This window comes from Dryas octopetala, chromosome 5 (genome assembly GCF_963921425.1).
Source record: "Dryas octopetala chromosome 5, drDryOcto1.1, whole genome shotgun sequence".
NCBI lineage: Eukaryota > Viridiplantae > Streptophyta > Magnoliopsida > Rosales > Rosaceae > Dryas > Dryas octopetala.
In genome coordinates, this window is record NC_141370.1 from 15650183 (window position 1) to 15674363 (window position 24181).

The 24181-nt window shown below is 35.9% G+C and overlaps 3 protein-coding genes and 1 non-coding gene across 7 annotated transcripts; 3 read left to right on the top strand and 1 right to left on the bottom strand.

Moving 5' to 3' along the window:
* Positions 1-3684: 3684 nt before the first annotated feature.
* HK1 (histidine kinase 1) lies at positions 3685-10887 on the top strand. Of its 4 annotated transcripts, none has more exons than XM_086243177.1 (14): positions 3685-4342; positions 4817-5059; positions 5166-5963; positions 6153-6400; positions 6584-6743; positions 7006-7132; positions 7212-7301; positions 7395-7586; positions 7728-7797; positions 8196-8238; positions 8590-8730; positions 8882-9401; positions 9519-10072; positions 10520-10887. In XM_086243177.1, the coding sequence occupies exons 1-14, from the start codon at positions 4082-4084 to the stop codon at positions 10733-10735; spliced, it is 3663 nt and encodes a 1220-aa protein (XP_086099303.1). In that variant the 5' UTR covers positions 3685-4081; the 3' UTR covers positions 10736-10887. The 4 variants fall into 4 exon arrangements, with proteins under 4 accessions (XP_086099303.1, XP_086099302.1, XP_086099301.1 ...); XM_086243176.1 differs by having other exon boundaries at positions 3686-3939; positions 4068-4342; positions 8882-10072; XM_086243175.1 differs by having other exon boundaries at positions 3686-3939; positions 4077-4342; positions 8882-10072.
* Positions 10888-12503: 1616 nt separating this feature from the next.
* On the top strand, positions 12504-15061 carry PAD2 (proteasome alpha subunit D2). Its single transcript, XM_086243597.1, has 3 exons — positions 12504-12760; positions 13572-13986; positions 14683-15061. The coding sequence occupies exons 1-3, from the start codon at positions 12588-12590 to the stop codon at positions 14842-14844; spliced, it is 750 nt and encodes a 249-aa protein (XP_086099723.1). The 5' UTR covers positions 12504-12587; the 3' UTR covers positions 14845-15061.
* A 1407-nt stretch (positions 15062-16468) lies between these two features.
* TRNAI-AAU (transfer RNA isoleucine (anticodon AAU)) lies at positions 16469-16542 on the bottom strand. The gene has a single exon. It is a non-coding gene; the product is annotated as a tRNA-Ile (tRNA).
* Positions 16543-16602: 60 nt separating this feature from the next.
* LOC147284828 (uncharacterized) lies at positions 16603-18399 on the top strand. Its single transcript, XM_086245133.1, has 3 exons — positions 16603-16699; positions 17574-17687; positions 17906-18399. Exons 1-3 carry the CDS (start codon positions 16682-16684, stop codon positions 18044-18046), a joined length of 273 nt encoding a protein of 90 aa, XP_086101259.1. The 5' UTR covers positions 16603-16681; the 3' UTR covers positions 18047-18399.
* The last annotated feature ends 5782 nt before the right edge of the window (positions 18400-24181 follow it).

Below are 24181 nucleotides of genomic sequence, written 5' to 3' on the forward strand. Positions count from 1 at the left end.
CATATCTGTGGTGAGAGTTTGATTCTAACTCTTGCCCTCTCCCTCTCTCCAGGGTTAACCTTCTTTGAAAGAAAAAAAAAAATTTGTTGGAATTAGTAAAAGTTAGAGCATCCATCCAAAATTAACAATGGTGAGAGGCCCTGGTTCATATATATTGTCATACAAAGTTTAGAACTCCAAATGTAGGATTTTAACTCAGAATTAATATGGACTTAAGCCTTGTATCATTTGCTCAATGCTGATTGAGTGGCATCCACCCTCTTCAAGATTCAAACCACCCATGGAGTTGGGGATAATTTCTTTGTTGGATTTAATATTCATGGGCTTTTATCATTTTTGGTGATGGACTTTGACTGGCACACACCCCTTTCAAGATTTAAACAATGGTGCAGTTGGTACCAGCCCACCCACCCTCCCATGCATAAATGTCCGATTATGTATGCATAAGCTATCATATCATAATTATCATGGATCAAACACAGTGAATGGTGGGCCCCAAGTCCCAACAGCTCTCATAGAGTGCCACGCATACACCATCTTTTTTCAATCCTTGGGGTGCGTCACCATCACGTACAACCTTTATGTCACACAACAATATTATACATTTGTGTGTAGTGTGTACATTAACGGAACCCCAACATTAGAGATTGAGAGGCACAAATGTGGTGTGTGTGTCCAATATTCCTTTAATTCTACACCACTGGCTAAGCTAGCTCTTCTTCATGGTCATGGACTCACGGACGTTTGCAAGTCTCAAGTAACGAATCAAATCCCTCTTTATTGTAAATCCTCCCACATATGATATTCCTCTTGCCCAAAGCCAATTTCTCCTCCACTTGATTTTTTTTCTTGATTCTAGATTTCAAGTATCCTCACCCCTCTATCATAATCATACCCAGGCATTTTCTTATTTTCTTCCAATCAATAGAATTCCGACAATTGTTATTAGCAATCTTACCTAAGATTTCTCAATTGTATTCCTTTAAGAGCTTTAAAAAAAAAAAAAAAAAAAAAAAAAAGTTCATGAATTGAGATGTGCCATGAGTCAAAAAACTTGCCTTTACAACACGGATTGGTAAAGAAAGGACGTTCAAAATCTTGTGTGTGATGCCATATCATATTTAATGATGACTTATCATGCCTTAATAATACATTTTTATCCACCCTATAAATCATCCATTTCTTCACTTTAGCTTAACCTAGCCGGCCAGCGGCGAAAATGTCAAATGTCATGATTTATGGTAGAACTTGTTTTACAAAAACAACTTATATGAGAATGATGCCTAGAGGCTAGAGCTTATATATTATGTCAAGATATTTTATTTTTTCAATGCAAGACATTTGAGACATGACAAGATCATGAGATCGTCTTTTTGAGATTTCAAAACCAGCATACACCTCACTCCTTAATCCTCCTAGTCTATTTAAGTTGATCCTAGACTCCTAGTCTTTTCAACTTTTTTACCTGTATGTTTTCCAAGTAGGATGCATTATATAAATACCTTTAGTGCTGTAAGCCATACAAGACTTTTTTACCTATGTACTCCAAAATCTTTACCTTGCTTTGTTTAAAAGTTAAAATCATCAAGATACATAAAGCAATTGGAAAGAAAAACTCCAAAGTATGAATATAATATCTCCAATTTTGATTCCAAAAATTTTAATGGTTAGAAATTAATAATGATATAATACTTTTATTGCATGCAGTGTCATTCTGCAAATAGAAAGGCAAAAAACTGCAAGCTGAATGATATAAACTCGTTTTATACCCTACACCTTACAAACTAACAAAACAATGGAGAATGAGGATTGAATGTTTCAAACTCAAGATTTTCTATAATTAAAATCTTAATATCAAGTTAGACAATCACTGAACACAAAATTTAAGCGGTTAAAAAATGAGTTGATATTTTAAACTATTGACAATTGTAATTTATCAACATATCTAGAGAAAGAGGATGTGCCACTAGCTGGTTGTTTAGTGAGAACAAAGGCAATAGATAATAATATCGTTTCCAACTTTCTAAATTAGGTCTTTTTAGCCTGACAAATAAGATGGGAGTAAAAGCATAGACATAGAGTGCAATTGGCACCACAGCTTGTAATTTAATGTTTAAGGTAAATCCAAAACCACCATTCAAGTATATAATGTTATGTTACATAAAGACTTTGGATGATGGGTAGTGATGTGGATCACAAATCATGTGTTCTAGAGGATGAATTATGCAAAGTCAAGAGCCATGTGCACGCCCATATTTATGTATTAATCCATTCCCAATTTAATTAATAAAGCCGCCTTCATCACTCACCTTAGCCTTATCGAGTAAAGATTATTATCAGCAGCTAGCCCCACTTGCCACAAAAAAGTTTATGACTACTGAGATCTTGTTCTTTAGCCCCTCAAAAAGTTGGGTTACAACATTTTAATTATGTCATCTAATTTGGTGATAAGTTCTCATTACCCTCGGTTTAGCTATTTAACATTTGCCTTCATATTAGAAAATAGTCATTTTTTCAAAAGAAAAAGGTTTAACTTTACTCAAATTTGGATCGTAAAAACAAAAATACTTCTTCAACTTTGCGAAAAATTATTGGGTATATCCGATGCACCACTACTACGTAGTGTAACCAATCTAACGTATAAGAGTATTATTAGACGGTATATTTATATTAGTAGAGTATAGCATTAATAACATTTACCCATATTATGACACGTTGAATTGATTACATCACATAGCGTTGTATCAGATACATAGAATAATTTCTCCAAGTTTGCACTCCAACCATTTCGAATACATACTTGAGTCTCTTTTAGCGTACTTGAACTCTTTTCAAATAAGTTTGACAAAGTTTTTAATATTTATTAATTGTCTAACATGTTTAACTTAACATTTCATTTTTTAATAGAGCAGTCGTAATATGTTTATAGTGTGATCTTCATTTATATGATAGAGATGTATACATGTAGTACATGGGCTCCATTCAAAAAAAATTCCCCACCCAAAAAGGTATTTTTATCCATCAACATTAAATCTTGGCTAAACTTAAACTTGTTTGGAGAAATATGGCTAATTTTTTATTAGAATGGCTAAATTTTGGCTATTTTCATCGGAAACTCTTTCTTTCTCCTTTCTATGGCTATAATCTAGGACTTTGTCCCCTACAACATACTCCACACGCTTTATTCCGTATCATTTCAGCCTACCGACGTAACCGACGGAATAAGAAAACATCATGACAGTTGACAAACGAAGGATCCTAATTAAGTGAACCTCACCATCCAATTCTAGTAGAGGGTCATTTTATTCAGGTCCACTTCATGTTCAGTAATTGTCCTCAGTCTCCAACATTTCAGTATTCACCCAATAGCATAATTCCAAGGTGAGTTTAAAGGAGACATCTCTACGTGCCTTTACTCAAATGATCTTTACCTTTGGCGAAGTTTATTTACCCAATAACCATTTAGTCTTTTAACAAACTTTAGTTGCCAAAACAGTATCAGCTGGACCAGAGTACTAGTTTTAAGGATAATTCAGAAGATTAAAACTTAAATCTAGTTGTTTAATTTGAATAAAACTCATCTTTTTTATAAAAAGATATAAATGGCAGTACCCATTCAACTATATTTGAAGTTGATAAGGTTTCTTTATTAGGTATGAGGATTGTGGGCCCTGGCTAACCCACATCATGTAATTCTCAGATAGCTGTAATGGTGCCAAGGTTTGGTTCAGTGTCTGGTGACTGATGGCTTAAACAACTGCATCCAAAATCACCAGATAACGCAGAATTTAACAAAGGGCAATTGGAAAAGGAGGGGAGAGATGTGGCATTGATGCTGTGGATGAGGAATAAAACACACCACAACTCCCCACTCACAGCAATTGCAATAAGCAAATGTGCCTCTTTGCCTTCAAAAAGTGGGGAATGACACAAGAAGCAGTATATTATAATCAACCCTCCTCCACCCAACAACTCTCTCTCTCTCTCTCTCTCTCACACACACACACACACACACACACTCACACTCACACTCACACTCACACAAGTCTACTAATGCATACTCTTAGCTATTACAGGACTAATGGCAAGACAACAAGCAGAGGAAAGCCCTTGTGATGGTACTGAATATTGTTCACCGAGTAATAGCACAGCAATGGGAACTCCTCTAGGGAAGGTGTTTGATAGGATTTCGGGTTTCGCTACTCCTTGGAGAAGGAACACAACTCCTGATCAGGGTGGAAGAATCTTTCATAGGGACGTCGAACGGGACCAGTTTCAGTATGGAAATGCTCATTGCCTCTCATCATACTACAGTGTCTTTGTGGCTCGCCTTGCTATCATGGTTGGTCAAATTTTTTACTCTGCAGTGCTGTGAATTGCTGCCTGTTTAGTAGAAATTCATTCACATAGTTTTGAAATTTGATTAGCCTGCATGAATATAAAAGTGCTTGGATTGGGATACCAAAATCATATCTACTTATAGTAGTAAACTCTAGGGTGACCTGGTCAGTCCTCAAATGAATGAATCCAACATTTTTGTTTTCTTTACTTGGGCTAATTACTTAAACTGAACAGATAAGAGTGATATTCTCCTTTCCAGTAAGTTTTGTCGCTTAACAGTGACCACAACTTGTCAAACCTATGAATTTTTTTCTTTCTTGTTTTTATGGTTAAATTTCATATGCTAATTGTTAGAAGGGCACCCACTTCAGTCATTGAGAAAATTTGTTCTATAAAGTAAAAGTCAATATGAGTATTCCTCCAAACCTCACTTTGGTTGATTAACACATTACCTTATACTGAGGATCTGGTGCAGGTTATGCTAGCCATTTTAATTGGCCTATTAACCATACTGACTTGGCATTTCACAAGGATTTACACAGCAAAATCACTGAGCAACTTAGCATATGGTCTCCGTTACGAACTTCTACAACGTCCCATTTTACGGATGTGGAACATCTTGAATTCCACAGCCGAAATAACAGCTGCACAGGTTAAGCTTTCAGAGTACGTAATCAGACGATACAGCAAACCTGCCAGCCAAGCAGAGCAAGTTGAGGTTGATTGTTATGCCATTCTTCTGTTCTTGCTATGCTATTGTGTGTCATATATGATTGAGACTATTTAGCATATTTCTTTATGTAATATATTTCTACTCTTTGCAGCTATATGAATCGATGAGGGCTATAACATGGGCAATGTTTGCGAGTCGTAAAGCTCTTAATGCAATTACTATCAATTACAGAAATGGTTTTATCCAGGCATTCCATAGAGATCACAGGAGTAACAACACATACTACATCTACTCTGATCTTGCAAACTATTCAATCGGTTCCAGTGGAACTTATGATCTTAGTATGCTGTCATCACATCAGGAGTGGAATGATCAATCCATGCATGGTAACGTTTCTGCAAAATGGTATCGTGAGCCACTTGATCCAGTCACTGGTGAGAAGATGGGAAAAGCAAGCCAAATTCAGCCAGATGATCTAATCAATATAGCAGGCCTTTCACAAGTACCAGATGGTGTAGCCACATGGCATGTGGCAGTGAGCAAGTATTCAGATTCACCATTGCTATCAGCAGCACTGCCAGTTTCTGACTCTTCCAACAAAAGCATAGTTGCTGTTGTGGGTGTTACTACAGCACTGTATAGTGTTGGGCAGCTGATGAAAGAACTTGTTGAATTTCACAGTGGACATATTTACTTAACATCTCAAGAAGGTTACTTACTTGCTACTTCCACAAATGCTCCTCTTTTAAGGAATTCAACTAGAGGACCCAAGCTTATGATGGCTAACGATTCTGAGGATCATATAATACGAATGGGAGCTGAGTGGTTACAGAGAGCCTATGGCAATGAGTTTCCACCTAGACATGAGGTTCATGAAGAGAATGCAAGGCTCGGACACCAGCAATATTACATTGACTCATTTTTTCTAAAATTAAAGAGACTCCCTCTGGTAAGCTTTGACCATATTATGGCATAACTCTCCTCTTAACATTAAAAATTGTTGTTTGATACTTGAATGGTGATTATGAAGAACAAGTTTCTCTATATCATTTTAAGTCCAACTGTCAACGATTCTTTCAGTAAGTTTGTAACCAATTAGCACCTAGTGAGAAACTGAATCAAGTTAAACTTTGTGCAGGTAGGGGTTATCATAATTCCAAGAAAATATATAATGGGGAAGGTAGATGAGAGAGCCTTGAAAACATTGGTTATATTGATATCTGCATCATTATGTATTCTAGTCATTGGATGCATTTGCATTTTCATACTGACAAATGGAGTATCAAAGGAAATGAAACTAAGGGCAGAGCTGATAAGTCATCTTGATGCAAGAAGAAGGGCAGAGGCATCTAGCAACTATAAAAGCCAATTTCTAGCAAATATGAGGTAGGTAATTTAGCATTTTGAGTTAACAATGGTATATCTTATGATGTGATCATATAGAATCTTTCTGTAACTAGGGCATGTGGGATCATGCAACCAACCCATTATTGATATTCATGGACTATTAAGTATATTGTGTTTTATTGCTGACCTAATCAAAGTATATGTCACTTTGTTGCATTGCAGTCATGAATTGAGGACACCCATGGCTGCAGTGATTGGGTTACTGGACATTCTTATCAGTGATGACTGCCTTACAAACGAACAATATTCCACAGTTACCCAGATTAGAAAATGTTCAACAGCTCTACTTCGACTTCTTAACAACATATTGGATCTGAGCAAGGTGAGATTTAAATACAAGCTGATTATTTTGTTTTGAGCCATTTAACCAATGAAGAAATTGTTGACTGGTTATTATGAAAGAAAACGATTAATGCAAATTAATTGGAGAGGTGGTTTGTTGGAGAGATTTACATGGGGGGTGACACATGCATTGCATAAGATATTTGTTGGAGAGATTACATTCATGTTTAATTTTTCATATTGAAAAAAAATGTTATGAAAATTTCTGACTAAGAAAATCAATTGTGAAATATGTTGTACAGGTTGAATCTGGAAAACTGGTGTTGGAAGAAGCTGAGTTTGACTTGGGAAGAGAACTTGAGGGGCTCTTTGATATGTTCTCTGTGCAGTGCATTAATCACAATGTTGAGACTGTTTTAGATCTCTCTGGTAAGACTTTAATCTTCTTAGTGGAAAATTAACAGTCATTCTATTTTTCTTCAAGCAAATTAATCAATCTTCTTTTCAGACGATATGCCAAAATTAGTTCGAGGAGACTCTGCAAGAGTTGTTCAAATATTTGCTAATCTTATCAACAATTCTATCAAGTTTACTACATGTAAGTACAACTTTCATACTGATGACTTTTCTAGCTGTTTTATGGAAAATTTGTGTTATATATGAATAATTAATCGTGACAAATGTTTCCCAGCGGGTCACATTATACTTAGAGGATCGTGTGAGAGCTTGCACACTTATGGTGATACCAGGAAAATCCTTCTCGATCAGAAAAATTTACGGCCTTCACATAAGCCAAAGCTGAAGCAAGGGAATCATGCAAAGAAGGCCCCCAAGAAAGACAACAAAATGATTCTTTGGTTTGAAGTTGAGGACACTGGTTGCGGTATGCACCTAAGAACCTGCTTAAGCTATATGGAAAAAATTGTACTTATTTCACTCACACACAGAGACAAACAAACAAACAAACAAAAGCGTTTTAATCTATGATAACTTGTACCATTTCGTTCTTTCCAATATTTTGCAGGAATTGATCCTAGTAAATGGGAGTCTGTCTTTGAAAGCTTTGAGCAAGCTGATCCCTCAACAACTCGAACGTAAGTATATTAAACAGCTTCCACTGTCCACAATTAGGTGATGAATTCGTTAAATTTTGTGTTGAGGGCTGTTACAAACAGTCGGACAACTTATACTGTCAACAATTCCACCCATCGCACCATACACATACCAAATGTAGCATATGTTTTGACTTTAGTTTGCTCAATACAGAGCAGAATCATTTTGTAATATTTGTCATCAATACATCAGAAATGATGTTAACTCAACCTTGAAAAGAATTTAATGGTCTTTCTATTGTGCGATGTGGTTTTTCTGAAACATTAATGCTTAACAAGGTAACAAGTTTCGTACATGGACGACTGCTTTTTGATGCCATTAACTTCTGCGGTTTAAAATAATTTATTTTCAGGCATCCTTAACTTTGTTATCTTTTCAGGCATGGTGGCACTGGTCTTGGACTATGCATTGTACGGACATTGGTGAGTTCAGCTTCTTAAGTATATAGAACAGTCGTACGTGCATGTCAACGAAAATCACCATGCATAATCACATGCCAAGCACACCTACACACACACACAAAGATTATCTGAATTTTTTGTAAATTATGACCTTTGAAACATAAGATCAGCTGCATGTTTAAAAACTGCCCACTGTAATCAGTTATCACCCTGACCTGCAACTTGTATATCATGATGAAACTCTTTGTGAAAGGGAAAGAATGGAGGAAATCACCATCTTTGATTTATCTTTTTTTACAATGTTATGCTTTGCTGCATCCCCTTGTTGTTGAATCTCCTTTTACATACAAACAATTGTACTGGTGATGACAGGTTAACAAGATGGGTGGAGAAATAAAGGTTGTAAAGAAGGATGGGCCAGGAACTTTAATGCAATTATGCTTGGTTCTCAATACACCTGCAGATGGCACAGAGCAACATTGTCAAGTAGATTTGGCAAAGCATAGTGTAGTGGTAAGTAAAATTGCTTTCTTTGGATTTCATCCAAATTCCAGAAATTTTCTTCTATTGATTGTTTAACAATAACATTCTACAGAATCTTGCTCAACTCATCTATGCAACTATCAAACAGAAAATTGCTTATAATTTTTGAATGTGAATGCAGGTGCTGCTTGCACTACATGGCAACATGGGTAGATTCATCATGTCCCAGTGGTTACGTAAAAATGGAGTGTTCACATTGGCAGCATCTGAGTGGAATGAACTGACACAAATTCTTCGGGAACTCTTTCAAGGCAGAAATTCATCTCATCATAACAGCTTTGACTCACAGTATTCACTAAGTGAATCTTTGAAAGCTGAATTACGAACCATATATGACATAAGGAACCCAGCTTTCGTCATGGTTGTCGATATAGAGCTGCTTGACTTGAGCACAGATATATGGAAGGAACAGCTTAATTTCCTTGACAAATACTACGGGAAAGCAAAGTTTGCATGGATGCTGAATCATGATACCTCCAATGCCATAAAGATGGAGCTCCGCAGAAAAGGGTATATATTGATGGTTAATAAACCTCTTTACAAGGCAAAAATGGTTCATATTTTGGAAGCTGTCATAAAAGAGAGAAATCTTGAAACACAGAGGAGAACTCCAAATGCTTTGAGAACTACTACAAAAGAAGGTGACTTGCATGAATGTCTTGAGATTGATTCTACTCATTTTTATGTCGGCAGCTCTGATGATTCTGATATATGTGAAAAGAATAACTCTAATTCGAAAATTGCATTGCATATTGAAGAAAAACAAAGAGACAGGATCGGGAAAGCTTGTTCCTCACAATACCAGACGATTGACAACTGCTTAGTTGAACTCACACATGTACAACCAAAAGAAACTGGTTCAAGGAAAAAAAACTCACATCAGATGGGGTCCAGCTTAGATGACATCGGAGGTGCAGAAACTAAATTAATGAGCACCAGTCAAGCATCTCATGCAACAGAACCTCAGTTTGAAAATTCCAATCAAGAACAACATTCAATCACCAGCGGTCCTAAAGAGAATGGTAATTTATATACAAGAAAATCTGTGAATCAACAGAAATCTCTTGAAGGCCTACGCATACTGCTTGCAGAAGATACACCAGTACTGCAGAGAGTTGCAACAATAATGCTAGAAAAAATGGGGGCTACGGTAATTGCTGTGGCTGATGGACTGCAGGCAGTAGATGCTCTGAATTGTATGCTCAATGCTGAAGATTGTAGAAGGGAATTTCACTTGAAAGATGAGCATATGAATTCAGAAAATGAAATTTGGGGCCCCTGTCCATATGACTTGGTTCTAATGGATTGTCAGGTAAGAATTAGAAGACGGTTCATTTTCTAAAGCTCTTAAATCTATGTTTTCTTTGTAACATTATTCATGGTTTCATATTGAAAAAAGTAAGGAGTTAGCATTTCAGAGGTATAAACTCTACTTAAGACTAAAGAAACCCCTATGACTGACAATTTCAAGGAACTACTCTAAAACTTGATATGTTAAGTCCAAACTTTTGAATTGGCCTTAACTGGACTAATTTCAAACAAAATTTCTAGACTCGAATTGAGTTTAGATTGATCTTGGAATAAGTATAGATTTGCCTGATACAAATTCAGGGACTTCTAAATAGATTTTTTTGTGCTAGCAATTAGATGTTTCTTTGAAATTTATATACAAATTTGCCATTTTACCATGTAAATTTGTGTGGACTGTGGATAGGCTTACAGCATGAAGTTTAAGAACTTGTTTGTTTCTGTGAATCAGATGCCAAAGATGGATGGTTATGAAGCAACAAAAGCAATCAGGAAATCAGAAGAGGGGACTAGTTCACACATTCCGATTGTTGCTCTAACGGCTCATGCAATGTCATCAGATGAAGCCAAATGCTTGGAGGTGGGCATGGATGCTTATCTAACAAAGCCAATTGACTACAAGTTGATGGTGTCCACCATTCTTTCACTCACTAAAATAACAGCCTAACTTCCAACATCAAGCAAACCCAAGCAAACAATTTTCTTACTTTTGATGTAAAATTAGATAATATGGTCCTTGGAAAATACAACATACACTGTACATAAGAGATGTATATCCAATTTTCCTCTAAATTATGCAGATCAAAAGGTCACAAGCCCCATTACCTGATTTGAACTTCTGTGCTTTGCTTGTTTGGTTCCTTCATATGTAGCCTGGAATAATGAGAATTGGTGGTTCTTATGGAAAGAAATATAAAAGTTTTGCTCTGATGTGAGAAAAGAAAGGTGTTATATTTGCTAAAGCCCAGAAAAATGTAAAGAAACTGCAAACAAATCAACGGAGGCCTAGAAGTCCCAGTCAGTTTCAACCAGAACATCCTTAACTATCATAAGATAGGCTAAGCCCAGTGATAACCCGAGTCTGGCCAAGCGATCTGCAACAACATTCCTTTCTCTACAAACATGACATGGGCTACAAAACCATCCATTGGACCATTTCCCATTAATGATAAGGCTTTCTAAAGGGTAGCAAAAGCTCCTGAATTTTCTGAGCATTGGTGATTTGGTGTAATCATCCAAACAGAAACAGAAAATGAAATCTTATTGACAACCTTGATAAGGCCAAAATGTATGGTACTAATTAATTGATGGTATCACAACATAATGTCTAGCAAGAGAAAATTGCCTTAAATGTCCTTTAAATATACAATTTAATGTGTATTTAAAGGTACCAGAGTGGAGATAACATATAAAGAAAAATTGACTAAAATTTTGAGATGAGGAAATTATGAAGAAGATCACGTGTAGTCAAGAAATAAACATTGCCTTTAGGAAGGGAAAAAAAAAGGAATGATAAACAAACAAATATAAATTAGCTGTGACAATTGAGCCGTGTCATGTTATGTTTGAATTATGTTATGTTATGTTTGAGCATGTCATTTAGGTGAACTGGGGTTGACCTAATTGGCTGAATATAAAAAGCTTCCCCCTTACACACCCGGGTTTGAACCCTCCTCCTCCCTTGTAATAAAAAAAGCATATCATTTAGGTTTGTGAAAGCAAAAAATATGTGAAATAATAATAATATTAATAATAATTAGGGCTAGGTTTTATTCCCAACAAATCGAACCGATCGACTCCGAACTGATCAGTTCGATCATGTGTGGTGGTTTTTAGATATCGACAGTCAAATTGAATCGCATCAACCCAATCGGTGTTAGAATCGGGCTTGAACCCATCCTTATCGAACCACCAAAATCTCAACCAACACCTTCATTACCGCTGACCGAACCCAATCGACACTGAAATGTCAGTAACTGACGGTAGGTCAGAACGATGGTGGCTCCTTCCTATGCCATATAATTGGGATTAGTTCGGTAGTCGGTAACCCCATTTGGTAACCCCCATTTTGTGGGGGTTACCGACACCGACCCACCCCTAATAATAATAACATGAAAAACAAAACAAAATAATAATGCTAGTTGTCCCACTTTTTTTTTTTCTACATTTGTATCTCACCTGATGTGTCATTAATTTACTGAAAGGGTATTTCTTTTTCCTTTTTTAGGTTTTATTTTTAAATTTTTAGTGTCCAATGTATAAATGCTATATAAGATAATATGAAATTGTGGTATAAAAATATAGTAAGTGTAGCATTACTAAAAAAAAAAAAACCAAAAATATGTGAAAGCTCAAAACTCGAATGACCATTTTGCCCAGGTTTACGAAAAGAAATTAACAAGTGACTTGTGGCCTAAGTTGAGAGTTGCATCATATAATTGTGACTGCGAAGCTCCAAACAAAGTGAGCAGCTCACAACTAAGACCAGATCAGAAGAACAAGAAGAAGACAGTAGAACGATGGCGAGGTACGACAGAGCCATAACAGTTTTTTCCCCAGATGGTCATCTCTTTCAAGTCGAATACGCGCTCGAAGCGGTGCGTAAGGGTAACGCGGCCGTCGGCGTTCGCGGCACCGACACCATCGTTCTCGGCGTCGAAAAGAAGTCCACCGCCAAGCTCCAAGACTCCAGGTTTGGTCCCTCTCTCACAATAATTTTCTTGGGTTTGATCTAATAGAGGGCAAATAATGTTACGGCTAGGGTTAGGGTTTTTATATGATATCGATTTTCTAATTTCACTTGAATCAACATTGAAACTTATAGAATGTAATATGTTAATTGGGTTGATTTACCTTGTACATATAGCATTTCAAGTTGCTTTTTTGAACAAACAAAATGGAAATTTTATTATGGAAATTTCAGTGTAATCAGAAGACAAAGATTGTGTTTGATTTGTTTCTTGACTCTTAGAGTGCCCTTTTGTTCAAAATATCGGTAATCATACTTGGAAATCCTAATCAGCTCCAATATATTATGAAAGTGAAGTAGACTCTTTTAGAAGACTAACTGATTAAGGCCCCTCAAATTTCTGACACAATATATTTGATTGAGCAGTCTAAATTTTTTACTGCGATATGAATTAAGATGGTCACTGGAGAAGTTATTAAAAAATTTATCTTAGTAATGCACAGCCAAATATGTAAGTTATTTTGGCCTTGATATGGGTGTATGATGCATGTTTCAAGATCACTAAATTGGGGCCTTGTTTTTATTTGGGGGAATTGTATGTTGTATATGCTGCCCTTTGCAGGCATACCCTTTGACAGGACCACTAGCCACATATCATATGGTCATTTAGATTGCAATTTAAGTCATAAATCAATCATCTTTTAAGTTTATGAATTTTGTAATTCATAATATATCCTAGTGTTTCTCAGCCAAAAGAAAAAGGAGATCCTGGTGTTGACTACCTTCTAATTATTTTGTTGCTTTTGCTGTGCAGATCAGTGAGGAAGATTGTGAACCTGGATACTCACATTGCTCTAGCCTGTGCTGGGCTCAAAGCAGATGCTCGTGTCTTGATAAACAAGGCACGAATTGAATGTCAAAGCCACAGGCTTACTGTTGAGGATCCAGTAACAGTTGAATATATAACGCGCTACATTGCTGGTCTTCAGCAGAAGTACACACAGAGTGGTGGTGTGAGACCATTTGGTCTTTCAACTTTGATCGTCGGATTTGATCCTTACACGAGTGCACCATCACTTTATCAGACAGATCCTTCTGGAACTTTTTCCGCATGGAAAGCTAATGCAACTGGAAGAAACTCCAATTCGATACGGGAATTTCTGGAGAAAAACTACAAAGAAACTTCTGGGCAAGAAACCATAAAGCTTGCAATCCGTGCTTTGCTTGAGGTGAGTTCTTTGGACTTGTTTTATTTGTTGCATATGATTTTCTGTTCTCTATGACTGATTGTGCAACTTTTTTTTTATGTCCCAAATCCAAGTTCAATTCAGTGCACTTGATTTAGCATTCATCAGTTCATCAGTTCAATGTTTCAAACCTTCTGTAACATTTAAAGTTTTCTAAATCGCATTAAAGGGAAGGCAGTAAATCTTTGGAAATCCTGAGGCAATAGGTGGGGTGTCAAATTTTGATATAATGGTGAAGTCATATATGCAAATTGAAATGATAGCCAATTTTAGTTCCATTGTTCATACATGCTGTAGCAATGCACTGGTTTTGAAAAGGAACAGATATTATACTCTACTCACACATGGTAAACTGATCTGTTAAATATATCATAAATCTCAGAGTTTGATCATACTAGAATGCCACAACTAGTTTATTGCTAGCACTAATGACCGAGTTACTTAGCATGTGAAATTATAAGTTATGAGCAGCTAAAACTGTGTCATATCATCTATTCAGAGTGCTTTCAGACACAAATAGCCAAATATCTAGTGTGCCATTAAGGCATTAAAGTTTATTTGTTCTCATGTTACCGTGAGGTTTGATGCAGGGAACAAGTGTTCTGACTTGGGAAGAGAACTTTACATCTTTTATTCTTAAGAAGCATAACTTTCAAATTGTGTAAATCTCACTTATAGGTTGTTGAAAGTGGAGGGAAGAACATAGAAGTTGCTGTGATGACAAAGGATAAAGGTCTGCGGCAACTTGAAGAAGCTGAAATTGATGCTATTGTTGCTGAGATAGAGGCAGAGAAAGCAGCTGCTGAGGCTGCAAAGAAGGGCCCTTCCAGAGAAACATGATCTTATGTCATCCTCTTTTTATAATTTCTCTTTTGTGCAATTTTAATTTACACCTTGTTGCTGTTCTTTGGGAGTTGTACTTTGCACTTGCCGTGGCTTAAACTGATCATTACCTTTAGCATTTTGTATGCTCATGCTTTAAAACTGCTAGTTGTTACAGTTTATATTGTCATATGGATTTGAACTTTGATTTCTTAAGTTTTAATTGAGACTGCTAGAATCGTTGTCTTTTAATGTATGGTAATCAATAGTCCAGTTTATTGTAGCTGTCGTCACAGTAAGGCCTGCCTCCATAGTGTGTACCCCTCTTGTTTCAATGATGATGAAATTGGCAATGAAGTAGCTGCAAAGAGTACTGGGCACTAGGCATTGTTTGATGCTTAGAATTGGATTGAATAGGATAAATGGGGCTAGATTAATGTGTATTGAAGAAAGAAGATAGGAATGTCTTCTAACTTGAAGGAAGAAGATGGAGTGGTCATAAGGGGAAATTTATCCCCATTAATCCCACCATTATTGTGAGGATTAGAAGGGATATGTTTCTCCTTATAACTAATATATTTTCTTTCCATTTTCTTTCTTCATGCTGGAAGTTTATACATGAATTTACTTATTTATTCTATCCAATCTAAGCCTAGGCATTGGTCTGATTGATATATTTGAAGGCATATGCTGACCATTATAATACCGATGCAATGTCATGCTTGTTGTGCATTTTTGCGTTGCTTCAATTTTAGTGGCATTTTTCCAACTCTCTTTGAAATACCATTTGCTCCAACTTGGTTTGAGCTCAGCCTCCTTCCAAATTTGGGTGGCCTCCAATTTGACAGCTTTTGCTACCATCAATGGCTATAAACTAACTTGGAGCAAATGGTAATACAAAAGATATCAAATCTCTTGATCTCTTTTTGTAGTACCATTTCCACCCTTTGATATTTTCCAATTCAAAATTGACAACTATCCTACTGTCTATGGGTTTTCGATACCAGATTTGATGGCTTCCTTTCTTATTAGTAGGGTGTAAACAAGCGGAATCAAGCCAAATACTATTATACTCGAGCTTGGCTTGTTTAAAATATATCAAGTTTGAGCTTGGCTTGGTTTAAAGTATTTTGTTTTATGTTGTTTGTTTGTTTTTTTTTCTTTTTAAAATTTGAGCAGAGATAGAATGAGCCAAAATAAAATTGAACTCGAGTAGTATCAAGCTAATTTACATAGTCTTATTTGATGGTACATATGCTACAAGTCACGAGTGCAAGTTTGCAAACAACTCTTTTTTATGTCATGAATTTGTTGGTGATTCATCTATAAAAAAGTAAAGGATGATTCATTTACTTGGCATACACAAATTATATAAATATTAATAAAGAGCTTTACGAGTTGAACATATTAAAACTTAAATTCAACTTCTATTATCTAAATATTAATAAAGAGCTTTACAAGTTAAACGTATCAAAACTTAACTTCAGACTTTTATTGAACATATGACTACTATTATATTAAGATTAATAAAGAGTTTCTCGTCGATTTACAGTCCCAGACCACGAATTATTGAACGAATGTTTTCAACAAGTACCCAACAACCTGGGAAGAGATGTGACCCAAATTAATCATAAAAAATATGTGGCCCATGCAGGTCTCGAACCTGCGACCTTCGCGTTATTAGCACGACGCTCTAACCAGCTGAGCTAATAGGCCATTTGATTTTAAATTCGTGCTTTTTAAACTTTATACATATATATAATTTAATTCTTCTATTCATGTCTATAGTGGCAGGTTCCAACTTCCTTTTCTCTTACCTATTTTTGGGAAGAACCATAGACGCAGAGTCTCCGCCATGAAAGAAGATTACGAGGTACAGTTTCCAAGCTTTAATCTTTAATACTAATTTTTTCTAAAAGAAATCAGATTTTCGTTTGAATTCTGGTCTTATCAATATATCATCAACACCTGCACCGCCTCTAACCATCGAAACAGCACCTAAATCCAACCACCTCATCAAAATTCGATTTATCGGGGATTTACATATTTCTTATTGTATTTAGTTTTTCTTTTACGTTGGGTTTTGGAAATCTTATGGATGCTTGGCGTGGGTGTGAAATTTTGAGTCTTTATATTTTCAGCAGCAGATTGAAAGTTTTGGTGCATGTGTGTGTGGAGGGTTAATCATTTTGTGACCTCTATGTAGAATTTACATATTGGAAGATTATGTATTGGATTTGGATGTCCCAGTTGGAATTTGCTTGGCCCATAAGTCTAAAATTCATCATGTCCCAGTTGGGTTTTGGGTGATATATCACACATTGCATATGTTATGTTCTCTAAAATGATAAAAAATAGAATGATTGAATTGTTGTGGGAGACGATTATTTTGCATGATATAGGGTGACATGGCAGGAGAAACATATCGAGATTAATCCCAGTTGTTACAACTGAGTATGGAAGATCCATGATTCATGAACATGTGTGTATTGTTTTATAAATCTCACATTTCACCTCTCGTTTCTTTTGTCGATAGAGATACTAAATAGGTGACTGTGAACCTTTGGTACCTTTTCAAGTTCATATTGACTTAAATAGTTTGTGAGAAAGTGGTTTAATGTTTCAATTTTGTACTCTCATTTATGTTTTCAATAAACTGGTTTCTGGTGTTGGAAGTCTGATGAACTACTTCTTAATTTCTGAAATGACTTAAATTCCTCCTATGTTGGCTTTTTTATTTTATTTAGATTGAAGAGAAGAAGCAAGCTGCTGCTGATGTATTGTTTAATTATTCAAAATTTGTTATGGCATGCATTGGAAATCAAGTTCGACCTTGTGACTTGAGGTTGCATTTGATGAAGGTAATCTGGAGTTGTTAAGTTACCCATTTGCAATGCTAGTAGCTCTTTGTTTAACTCTTTTCTCTCATTTTTACTAATAATCGTAGGAATCTTCTAAAATGGGGTCCCCAACCCCAATTGGACTGATGGTGAACAATACTAGCCTGCAGGATTTTTGCCCCATGTATAGACATGTTAACTTATATTTGCTTTTGGTGGTTACTTCTTTTATTTTTCAGGAGATTTCAGGTCTACCAACTTCTCTGAAGAAAGATTTGTCACAGAGAGCAGTTTCTCCTGATGCAACAATGGGTGAATCATCAAGCTCAGGTACAGCTAGACTTGATAAAACAGACAGTTTTCGGGATCGGGCGCTATAGTTTGAAGTAGTGGCTGTTTTTTGTTTGATATTCAGGGCATCTGGGGTGCTATAGTTTGCAGTGGTTGTTATTTGTATGATATTCAGGGTATTTGGATGCTATTGGCTGCCACAACCTTGTATGCATGTAGTGTTCTCATTCTATTTTGGCATATTATGTAATGTGATAGAGCAGAAGTTTCCTTTTTCTTTTGGGAGATGCACCTATCCTTAGTTTACTATGATTATGGGAGTTTAATGATGTGATCAGTCATTTTACACTAATTTCAGAATTATTAAGAGCTGGGTGTAACTGATCATAATTTAGGGTGCACTTAGAACTTAGAAGCTCTTGTAATTATGGGCTTGGTTAAACCTGGTTTCTTTCTTTCTTCTCTCTTCATCAACTTAAAACTAGACCGCATCGACTGTTTTGTTCCGTGTGAACCGTTTGGTCTATGATAGTTCGCATTTCTCCTTATTTGTCCGCCCTTTACAAAGCTAGCAATCTCAGTCTGCAAATTAAGTAGCAGCACATATTAATGAACCCCACCCTGTAACCTGTTGTTGCTCAACCTCCCACCTTAATTGCTTTGACTATGTATATATATATGGCTCCATCATGCAAGTACTCCTAAATTCCTAATTAACCCCAAAAACAAAATAGTACTGTCATCGTGAATTTACAACCAGACAAATATTAAGGAGGGCATCATGCTTCGTTCTTTTCCTTTTTCCATGGAGTGTACAGCATATGTTTCCAATTGTTTTAAACCAGAGAGCATTTCTGAAATAGTTGGTTACTCATGCTCAATAATCTTTGAAAATTTAGTTTATAGTTATAAATTTCAAATCAATGGTCCTGATTTCTGTGATAGCTAAATTGGAAAAAGACGAAATGCATACTTTGTGTGTTGTACCCAAATTCTAATAGGTGAAAAGAAAAAAGGATTGGAAAATAGACAATATGCCTACTTTGTGTGTGTTGTACCCAAATTAAATTGGTGTAACCTGATCAAACTATTCAGAGATGCAGACTGAAAGTACTTAACGGAAGGGGCATTAATAGAAATGAGAGGTATTCAAATAAGGCAATTGTTTTTGGATCTTGCTTCTTGTTGTTTAATTCTATAATATAGACTCTTTGTACATAATTCCAGAGATGACAAATTAAATACTTTTTTTCGGCCATGAATTAAATACATAAAGCTTAATTAACATATATATACCTGAAGAATTAAAAAGATAGGCCCTAGTTTTTAATATAGCAAATTACAAATAAATGAATAAAATATTTGAAAATTTCTTAATAGTCAAAATACAATTTGGGTTCTCATAATAATCACATACAAATATTTGCTAATTACATAATAGTCAATGGGTTCAGCCCAATTTGAGTGGCCCTATACTATTTCTAGTGTTAAATTACTAGGGGTGGATATGAAGACCGAAAATCGAAACCATACCGTTTTGTGTCATTCCGTATCATTTAGTCTCATTTCGTTTTTCTGTTTTCAAAACCCGTACATGTTCCAAACAGGATGAGATCGATCCTGAAGGTTCAATACCAAGATGATCCCATACCATACCAATTAATTAAAATTTAATTAAAAAATTATTTATTTCATTTTAATAGGCCCAAATAACACTAAGCCTAATCCATTTTCTAACTTTTCACCCAAAAACCCGACCCACAGTCCCACACCCGTTACTCCCAAATCCCAATTTCCCAAAGGACCCAGAGGTCCCAGACTCCCACAGTCACCAAAGTTCCAATTTCCAAATCCTAACCCAACCCTCTCCCAGTTTCCTCGAGTCCAGCAAGTCGCAGTCGCAGACGAGACGAGGACCCCAGTAGCATCTCTCTCGCTGTCGCCGTCGCATCGCACCAGCCTCACAGCTTCAAAAGGAGCTTACATATATGTTAAGAGTAGATAGAGAATACATACATACATATTTGTGTCTCTATAGCGTTTGTATTTCACTATTGATGCCTCTTACTAGATGATTGACCTATAATTTTGAAGAAATCCAGTCTAATACCCCTGAGCCAAGTTGCTAACTAAATATTCAGATAACACCAGAAAACAAAATAAAAAGAAATAAAGCAAGACTGATGGTTTCTGTGACTTTATTCTCTATAAGGTTTTCAAATAAGTGCAGAAATGTGCGAATATCAGGTATTACCTGCTCAAGAACAGAAATCAGCTCCGTAGCAGTTGCTTTGAACTGGCGAGACAATGTTATAAATTCTGGATCTTGCTCCACTTGCTCCATTTCTAATTAAGATAAGAAGGATGAGAGCAATTCAACATATATGTAGATAAGGGCATAAAACTCATCAATCTAAATATCGTGTAGTTTTGATTTCGTGATGAATTGGGTACATCATTTTTTATATTTATCCAACTTTTCAAAAGTGTTAAATAAAATAATTAAACCTTCTAATAATGTTTCTGTTAAGGAAACAGTTATAACTATAATCCAAGCTAGGAATTGGGTATGCATGACTTAAGTCTTAAATGTCTCAACAGCTTCGTGCACGTCTCATTAAACTTGCTGAAGGATGGGTTGTCGCATTGAGAAGTGTTGAAGATATTCAGGAGGTGAAATTTCTGTCTCACTGTTTATTTTGTCTTCTGCATTGCCAAAAATTTAAATATAAATATCAGAAATTTGAGAAATTCTGCCTTGGAGAATTGAGAACCAATCCTTGGGGAGAATCGAGTGTGTTTCAGCCCAATACGAAGATCATAAGAGAACAGCTGCATAGAATCAACACAAAGGGTTTCCTTAGTGTGTGTGAGCAAGGCTTTATGAGAGTTTATTTGATTTTTATCATTTAGAGTATAACATGAATTCTTATCAATAAAGAGTTTAAGAATCACTGAAGTCACTTGATGATTGCAGCGTGTGGGTCTCGAAAGAACCATAAACTGACTTGATCTTGATTATGTACAATTCAAAATTGGTATGTTTTTATTTTCCATTTTCGAAGATCAAATGAAGTTCGAATTGTATTACACTTTTTATAACTTCAAATTGTATTACTTTTTTCATAACTGTAGCACAACTTTGAGTTCAGAAAGGTGATGATAGACCCCATATATATTGTTGTTTAACCTTTACTAGTAGTACCAGAGTGGGATTTCATGTCTTTTTAGAAATCCGTTTGAGCTTCAATTAAGCATATGTTTATGGCTTGCACCATACCTTAATTCGTATTTATTTCTGTGAAAGAGAAACTGACCTTATGCTCTGCCAAAATATCCTCTTATTTGTTTGGTAAAAAGTTTGCTATGTGAAAATGTTGAAGGTCAAGATATCTAGATGGAAGCTCTTTATTTAGTTAATGACTGAGAGAACATCTTGCTTAAGAGTACTTCCCTTCCTATCTCCCTCCTCATACCAAATCTAGAAACTTTGCAATTTATCTTGACTTTAAACATCTGATTTGTTTTCAGGATGGGGTGAGCCTGGAGGATATGTTTATCAGAAAGGTCGTGTACATTTTTTCTGTTCCAGGCAGAAGTTGGATGCTTTTATGTCCAAATGCAGGGTTTTTCCATCTCTAACCTACATTGCCATGAGCATGGGATCCATGACCCATAAATGATCTAATATGGGTAAAACAGACGTGAATGTGATAGACTGGGGAGTCTTCCCAGAAAAAAATATATGCAATCGGCTTGCAATGGATCATGCCACTTTTCCAATTTGGATAGGAAGGGCATCTAGTAACTGGTCAGAATGGGCCCGCTTGTACCCTGAGGGTGACCCATCTAGGAAACTGCTTGAAGAGGTTTGCTTTCTTCATTCTAAGTCTCTTGCCTGTTTACATAATAATTATATATGGTTTGATTCTTCAAATGCATGCTTATCAGTTATCATGCACAGCCCTGCCGACACATTTGTACTTATTTTTGGCTAGCATTGAGTTTTGTCATGTTGACACAATCTTGTTCTCATGACTTGACATCTGCAGGTGCGGCTGTGCTACTTCTTCGTCTGCTTGGTAGATGATGACTACATCCATGGTGATCTCTTTGCCATTTTGGATGAAGTTCTGACCTGAGTGGTCTTGTATCTAAAATGTCATATTTGTATTTGAATTTCAAAAAGCTTTTCATGTTTCTATAATGAGTTGTTTCTGTATTAATGTTGGGAGATGATTTTGAAACTTTGATTTAGGTGTTATTAATGGGTTGGGTCAATTTTTGATAATGGCATCACTTGTAAATAAAGACAGTTATAGGTATTGTATTATGACATGGCATTAATGTTTAAAATAAGGCCTTAAATTAAAATTACCAAAGCAATGAGGCTTCATTCTAAATTTAGTCGTATGGAAGCCCTTTAAACACCAAGAGCCGTAAGTGCCTTTGAGGAGAAGAAAGTGACCATTTGTGCGTGTGTTATTGCTTTTCTTTTTACTGATTATGTTTGACAAAAGAGACCAAGGAGAAAGAAAGAGAACGGCATCTATCCCCACATCAATCGTCAAAATTTGATTTCGTTGTTTCCTCACCTGAATCGAAAGATAAAAAATATTGAACTATCTCTTTTACACGACAATGGTAATGTAAAATTTTAATTCTAATTAAAATAATGAAGAGCAGGACAACCCCAGTGTATGTATACGAAATTATCAGGGAAGTAATTTAGTATTAGCCTGAAAATTTCTGGCAAATGGTTTGGCACCCAATTCCCACCAACTCAAAACGGTCAAAAAACACAGCTAATTTGTCTTATAAGCAATTTATCTGTCTTGGGCCATAAATGTTTGAAAACAACGTTCCCAGCCAATGCAATGCTTACTAATTAAGAGCAGGTAAATGCAAGATGAGCTAGCTAGATAATCCCAAAAGATACACCAATTAAGTAGGCTGTCAAAAATGATAAATCAAGGTCAAGCATCAAACACAATCATGTACAAAAACTGTAAACACATACAAGCCATACCTTATCATGTTTGAGATGAGGTATACCTCAACAGAATGGGTCTGATATAAATACATTTGTAGCATTTAAACATTTTCATCTGCTTTTAAGGAAAGCACTATTTTAAAGGCTTGTGTGGCTTCAAGAAATGAAAGAGCCAACAAAACCACTCATTCAGAAATCAGCAAAAATAGCTAAGAGATCATTACGGATGTAGTCATGAACTACCAAACTGACAAAGAAGTAGCTGTTCTGCACCTGCACAAGTCATGAGAACACGAGGGTGTCAACATAACAAAACTAAATGGTAGCCAAAAAAAAGAGTAAAAAGGTGCCCGCAGGGCTGTGTGATAAGCATGCATTTGAAGAATCAAACCACAATTCTGTAAACAGGCAAGAAGAATCTAGAATAAAGAAAGCAAACCTCTTGAAGCAATTTCCTAGATGAGTCGCCCTCAGGGTATAAGCTTAGCAAGCCCATTCTTTTGACCAAATTTTAAATGCCTCATCCTTCCAAACAATAAAACTGTCACAATCAATGACAGTATGTTCGATTATCCCCTTAGATGGAGAGACTCCCCATGCTTACCACATTCACAACTTCTCCACATTTATTAGATATCCAACGCTTTTTTCTCTTCATGACAATGTAGATTAGAGATGGAAGAGTCTTGCATTTGTCAACAAGAGCATCCAACTTCTCCTTGGAACAGAAAAACTCTACATGGGTTTTCTGATAAACATATTCTCTAGGCCCAGCTCCACACCCTAAAAACAAATCAGATATTATTACAGTCTAGATAAATATGCAAAGTTTTTAGATTTGGTATGAGGAAGACAGGAAGCAAGATGTTCTCTTATTCAATGAGTAAATAAAAAGCTTCCATCTCCATCTCTTGACCTTTAACATTTTCACATACAAAACTTTTACCAAAAATAAGAGGATAGTTTCGCAGAGCATAAGGCAAGTTTCACAAAAATAAATACAAAGGTATGATGGAAGCCACAAACAGATGCTTAATTGAAGCTGAAACTAAAAAATACATGAAATCCCACTATGATATTACTATCATCACCTTTCTAAACTGAAAACTGTCAAAATCTTAAGTTCATTTGATCTTCCGCAAATGGAAACTTTTCACATATCAGTTTTAAATTGTACATCATCAAGTTCAAGTCAGTTTATGGTTACTTCCATTGACACCTACACTCTTGT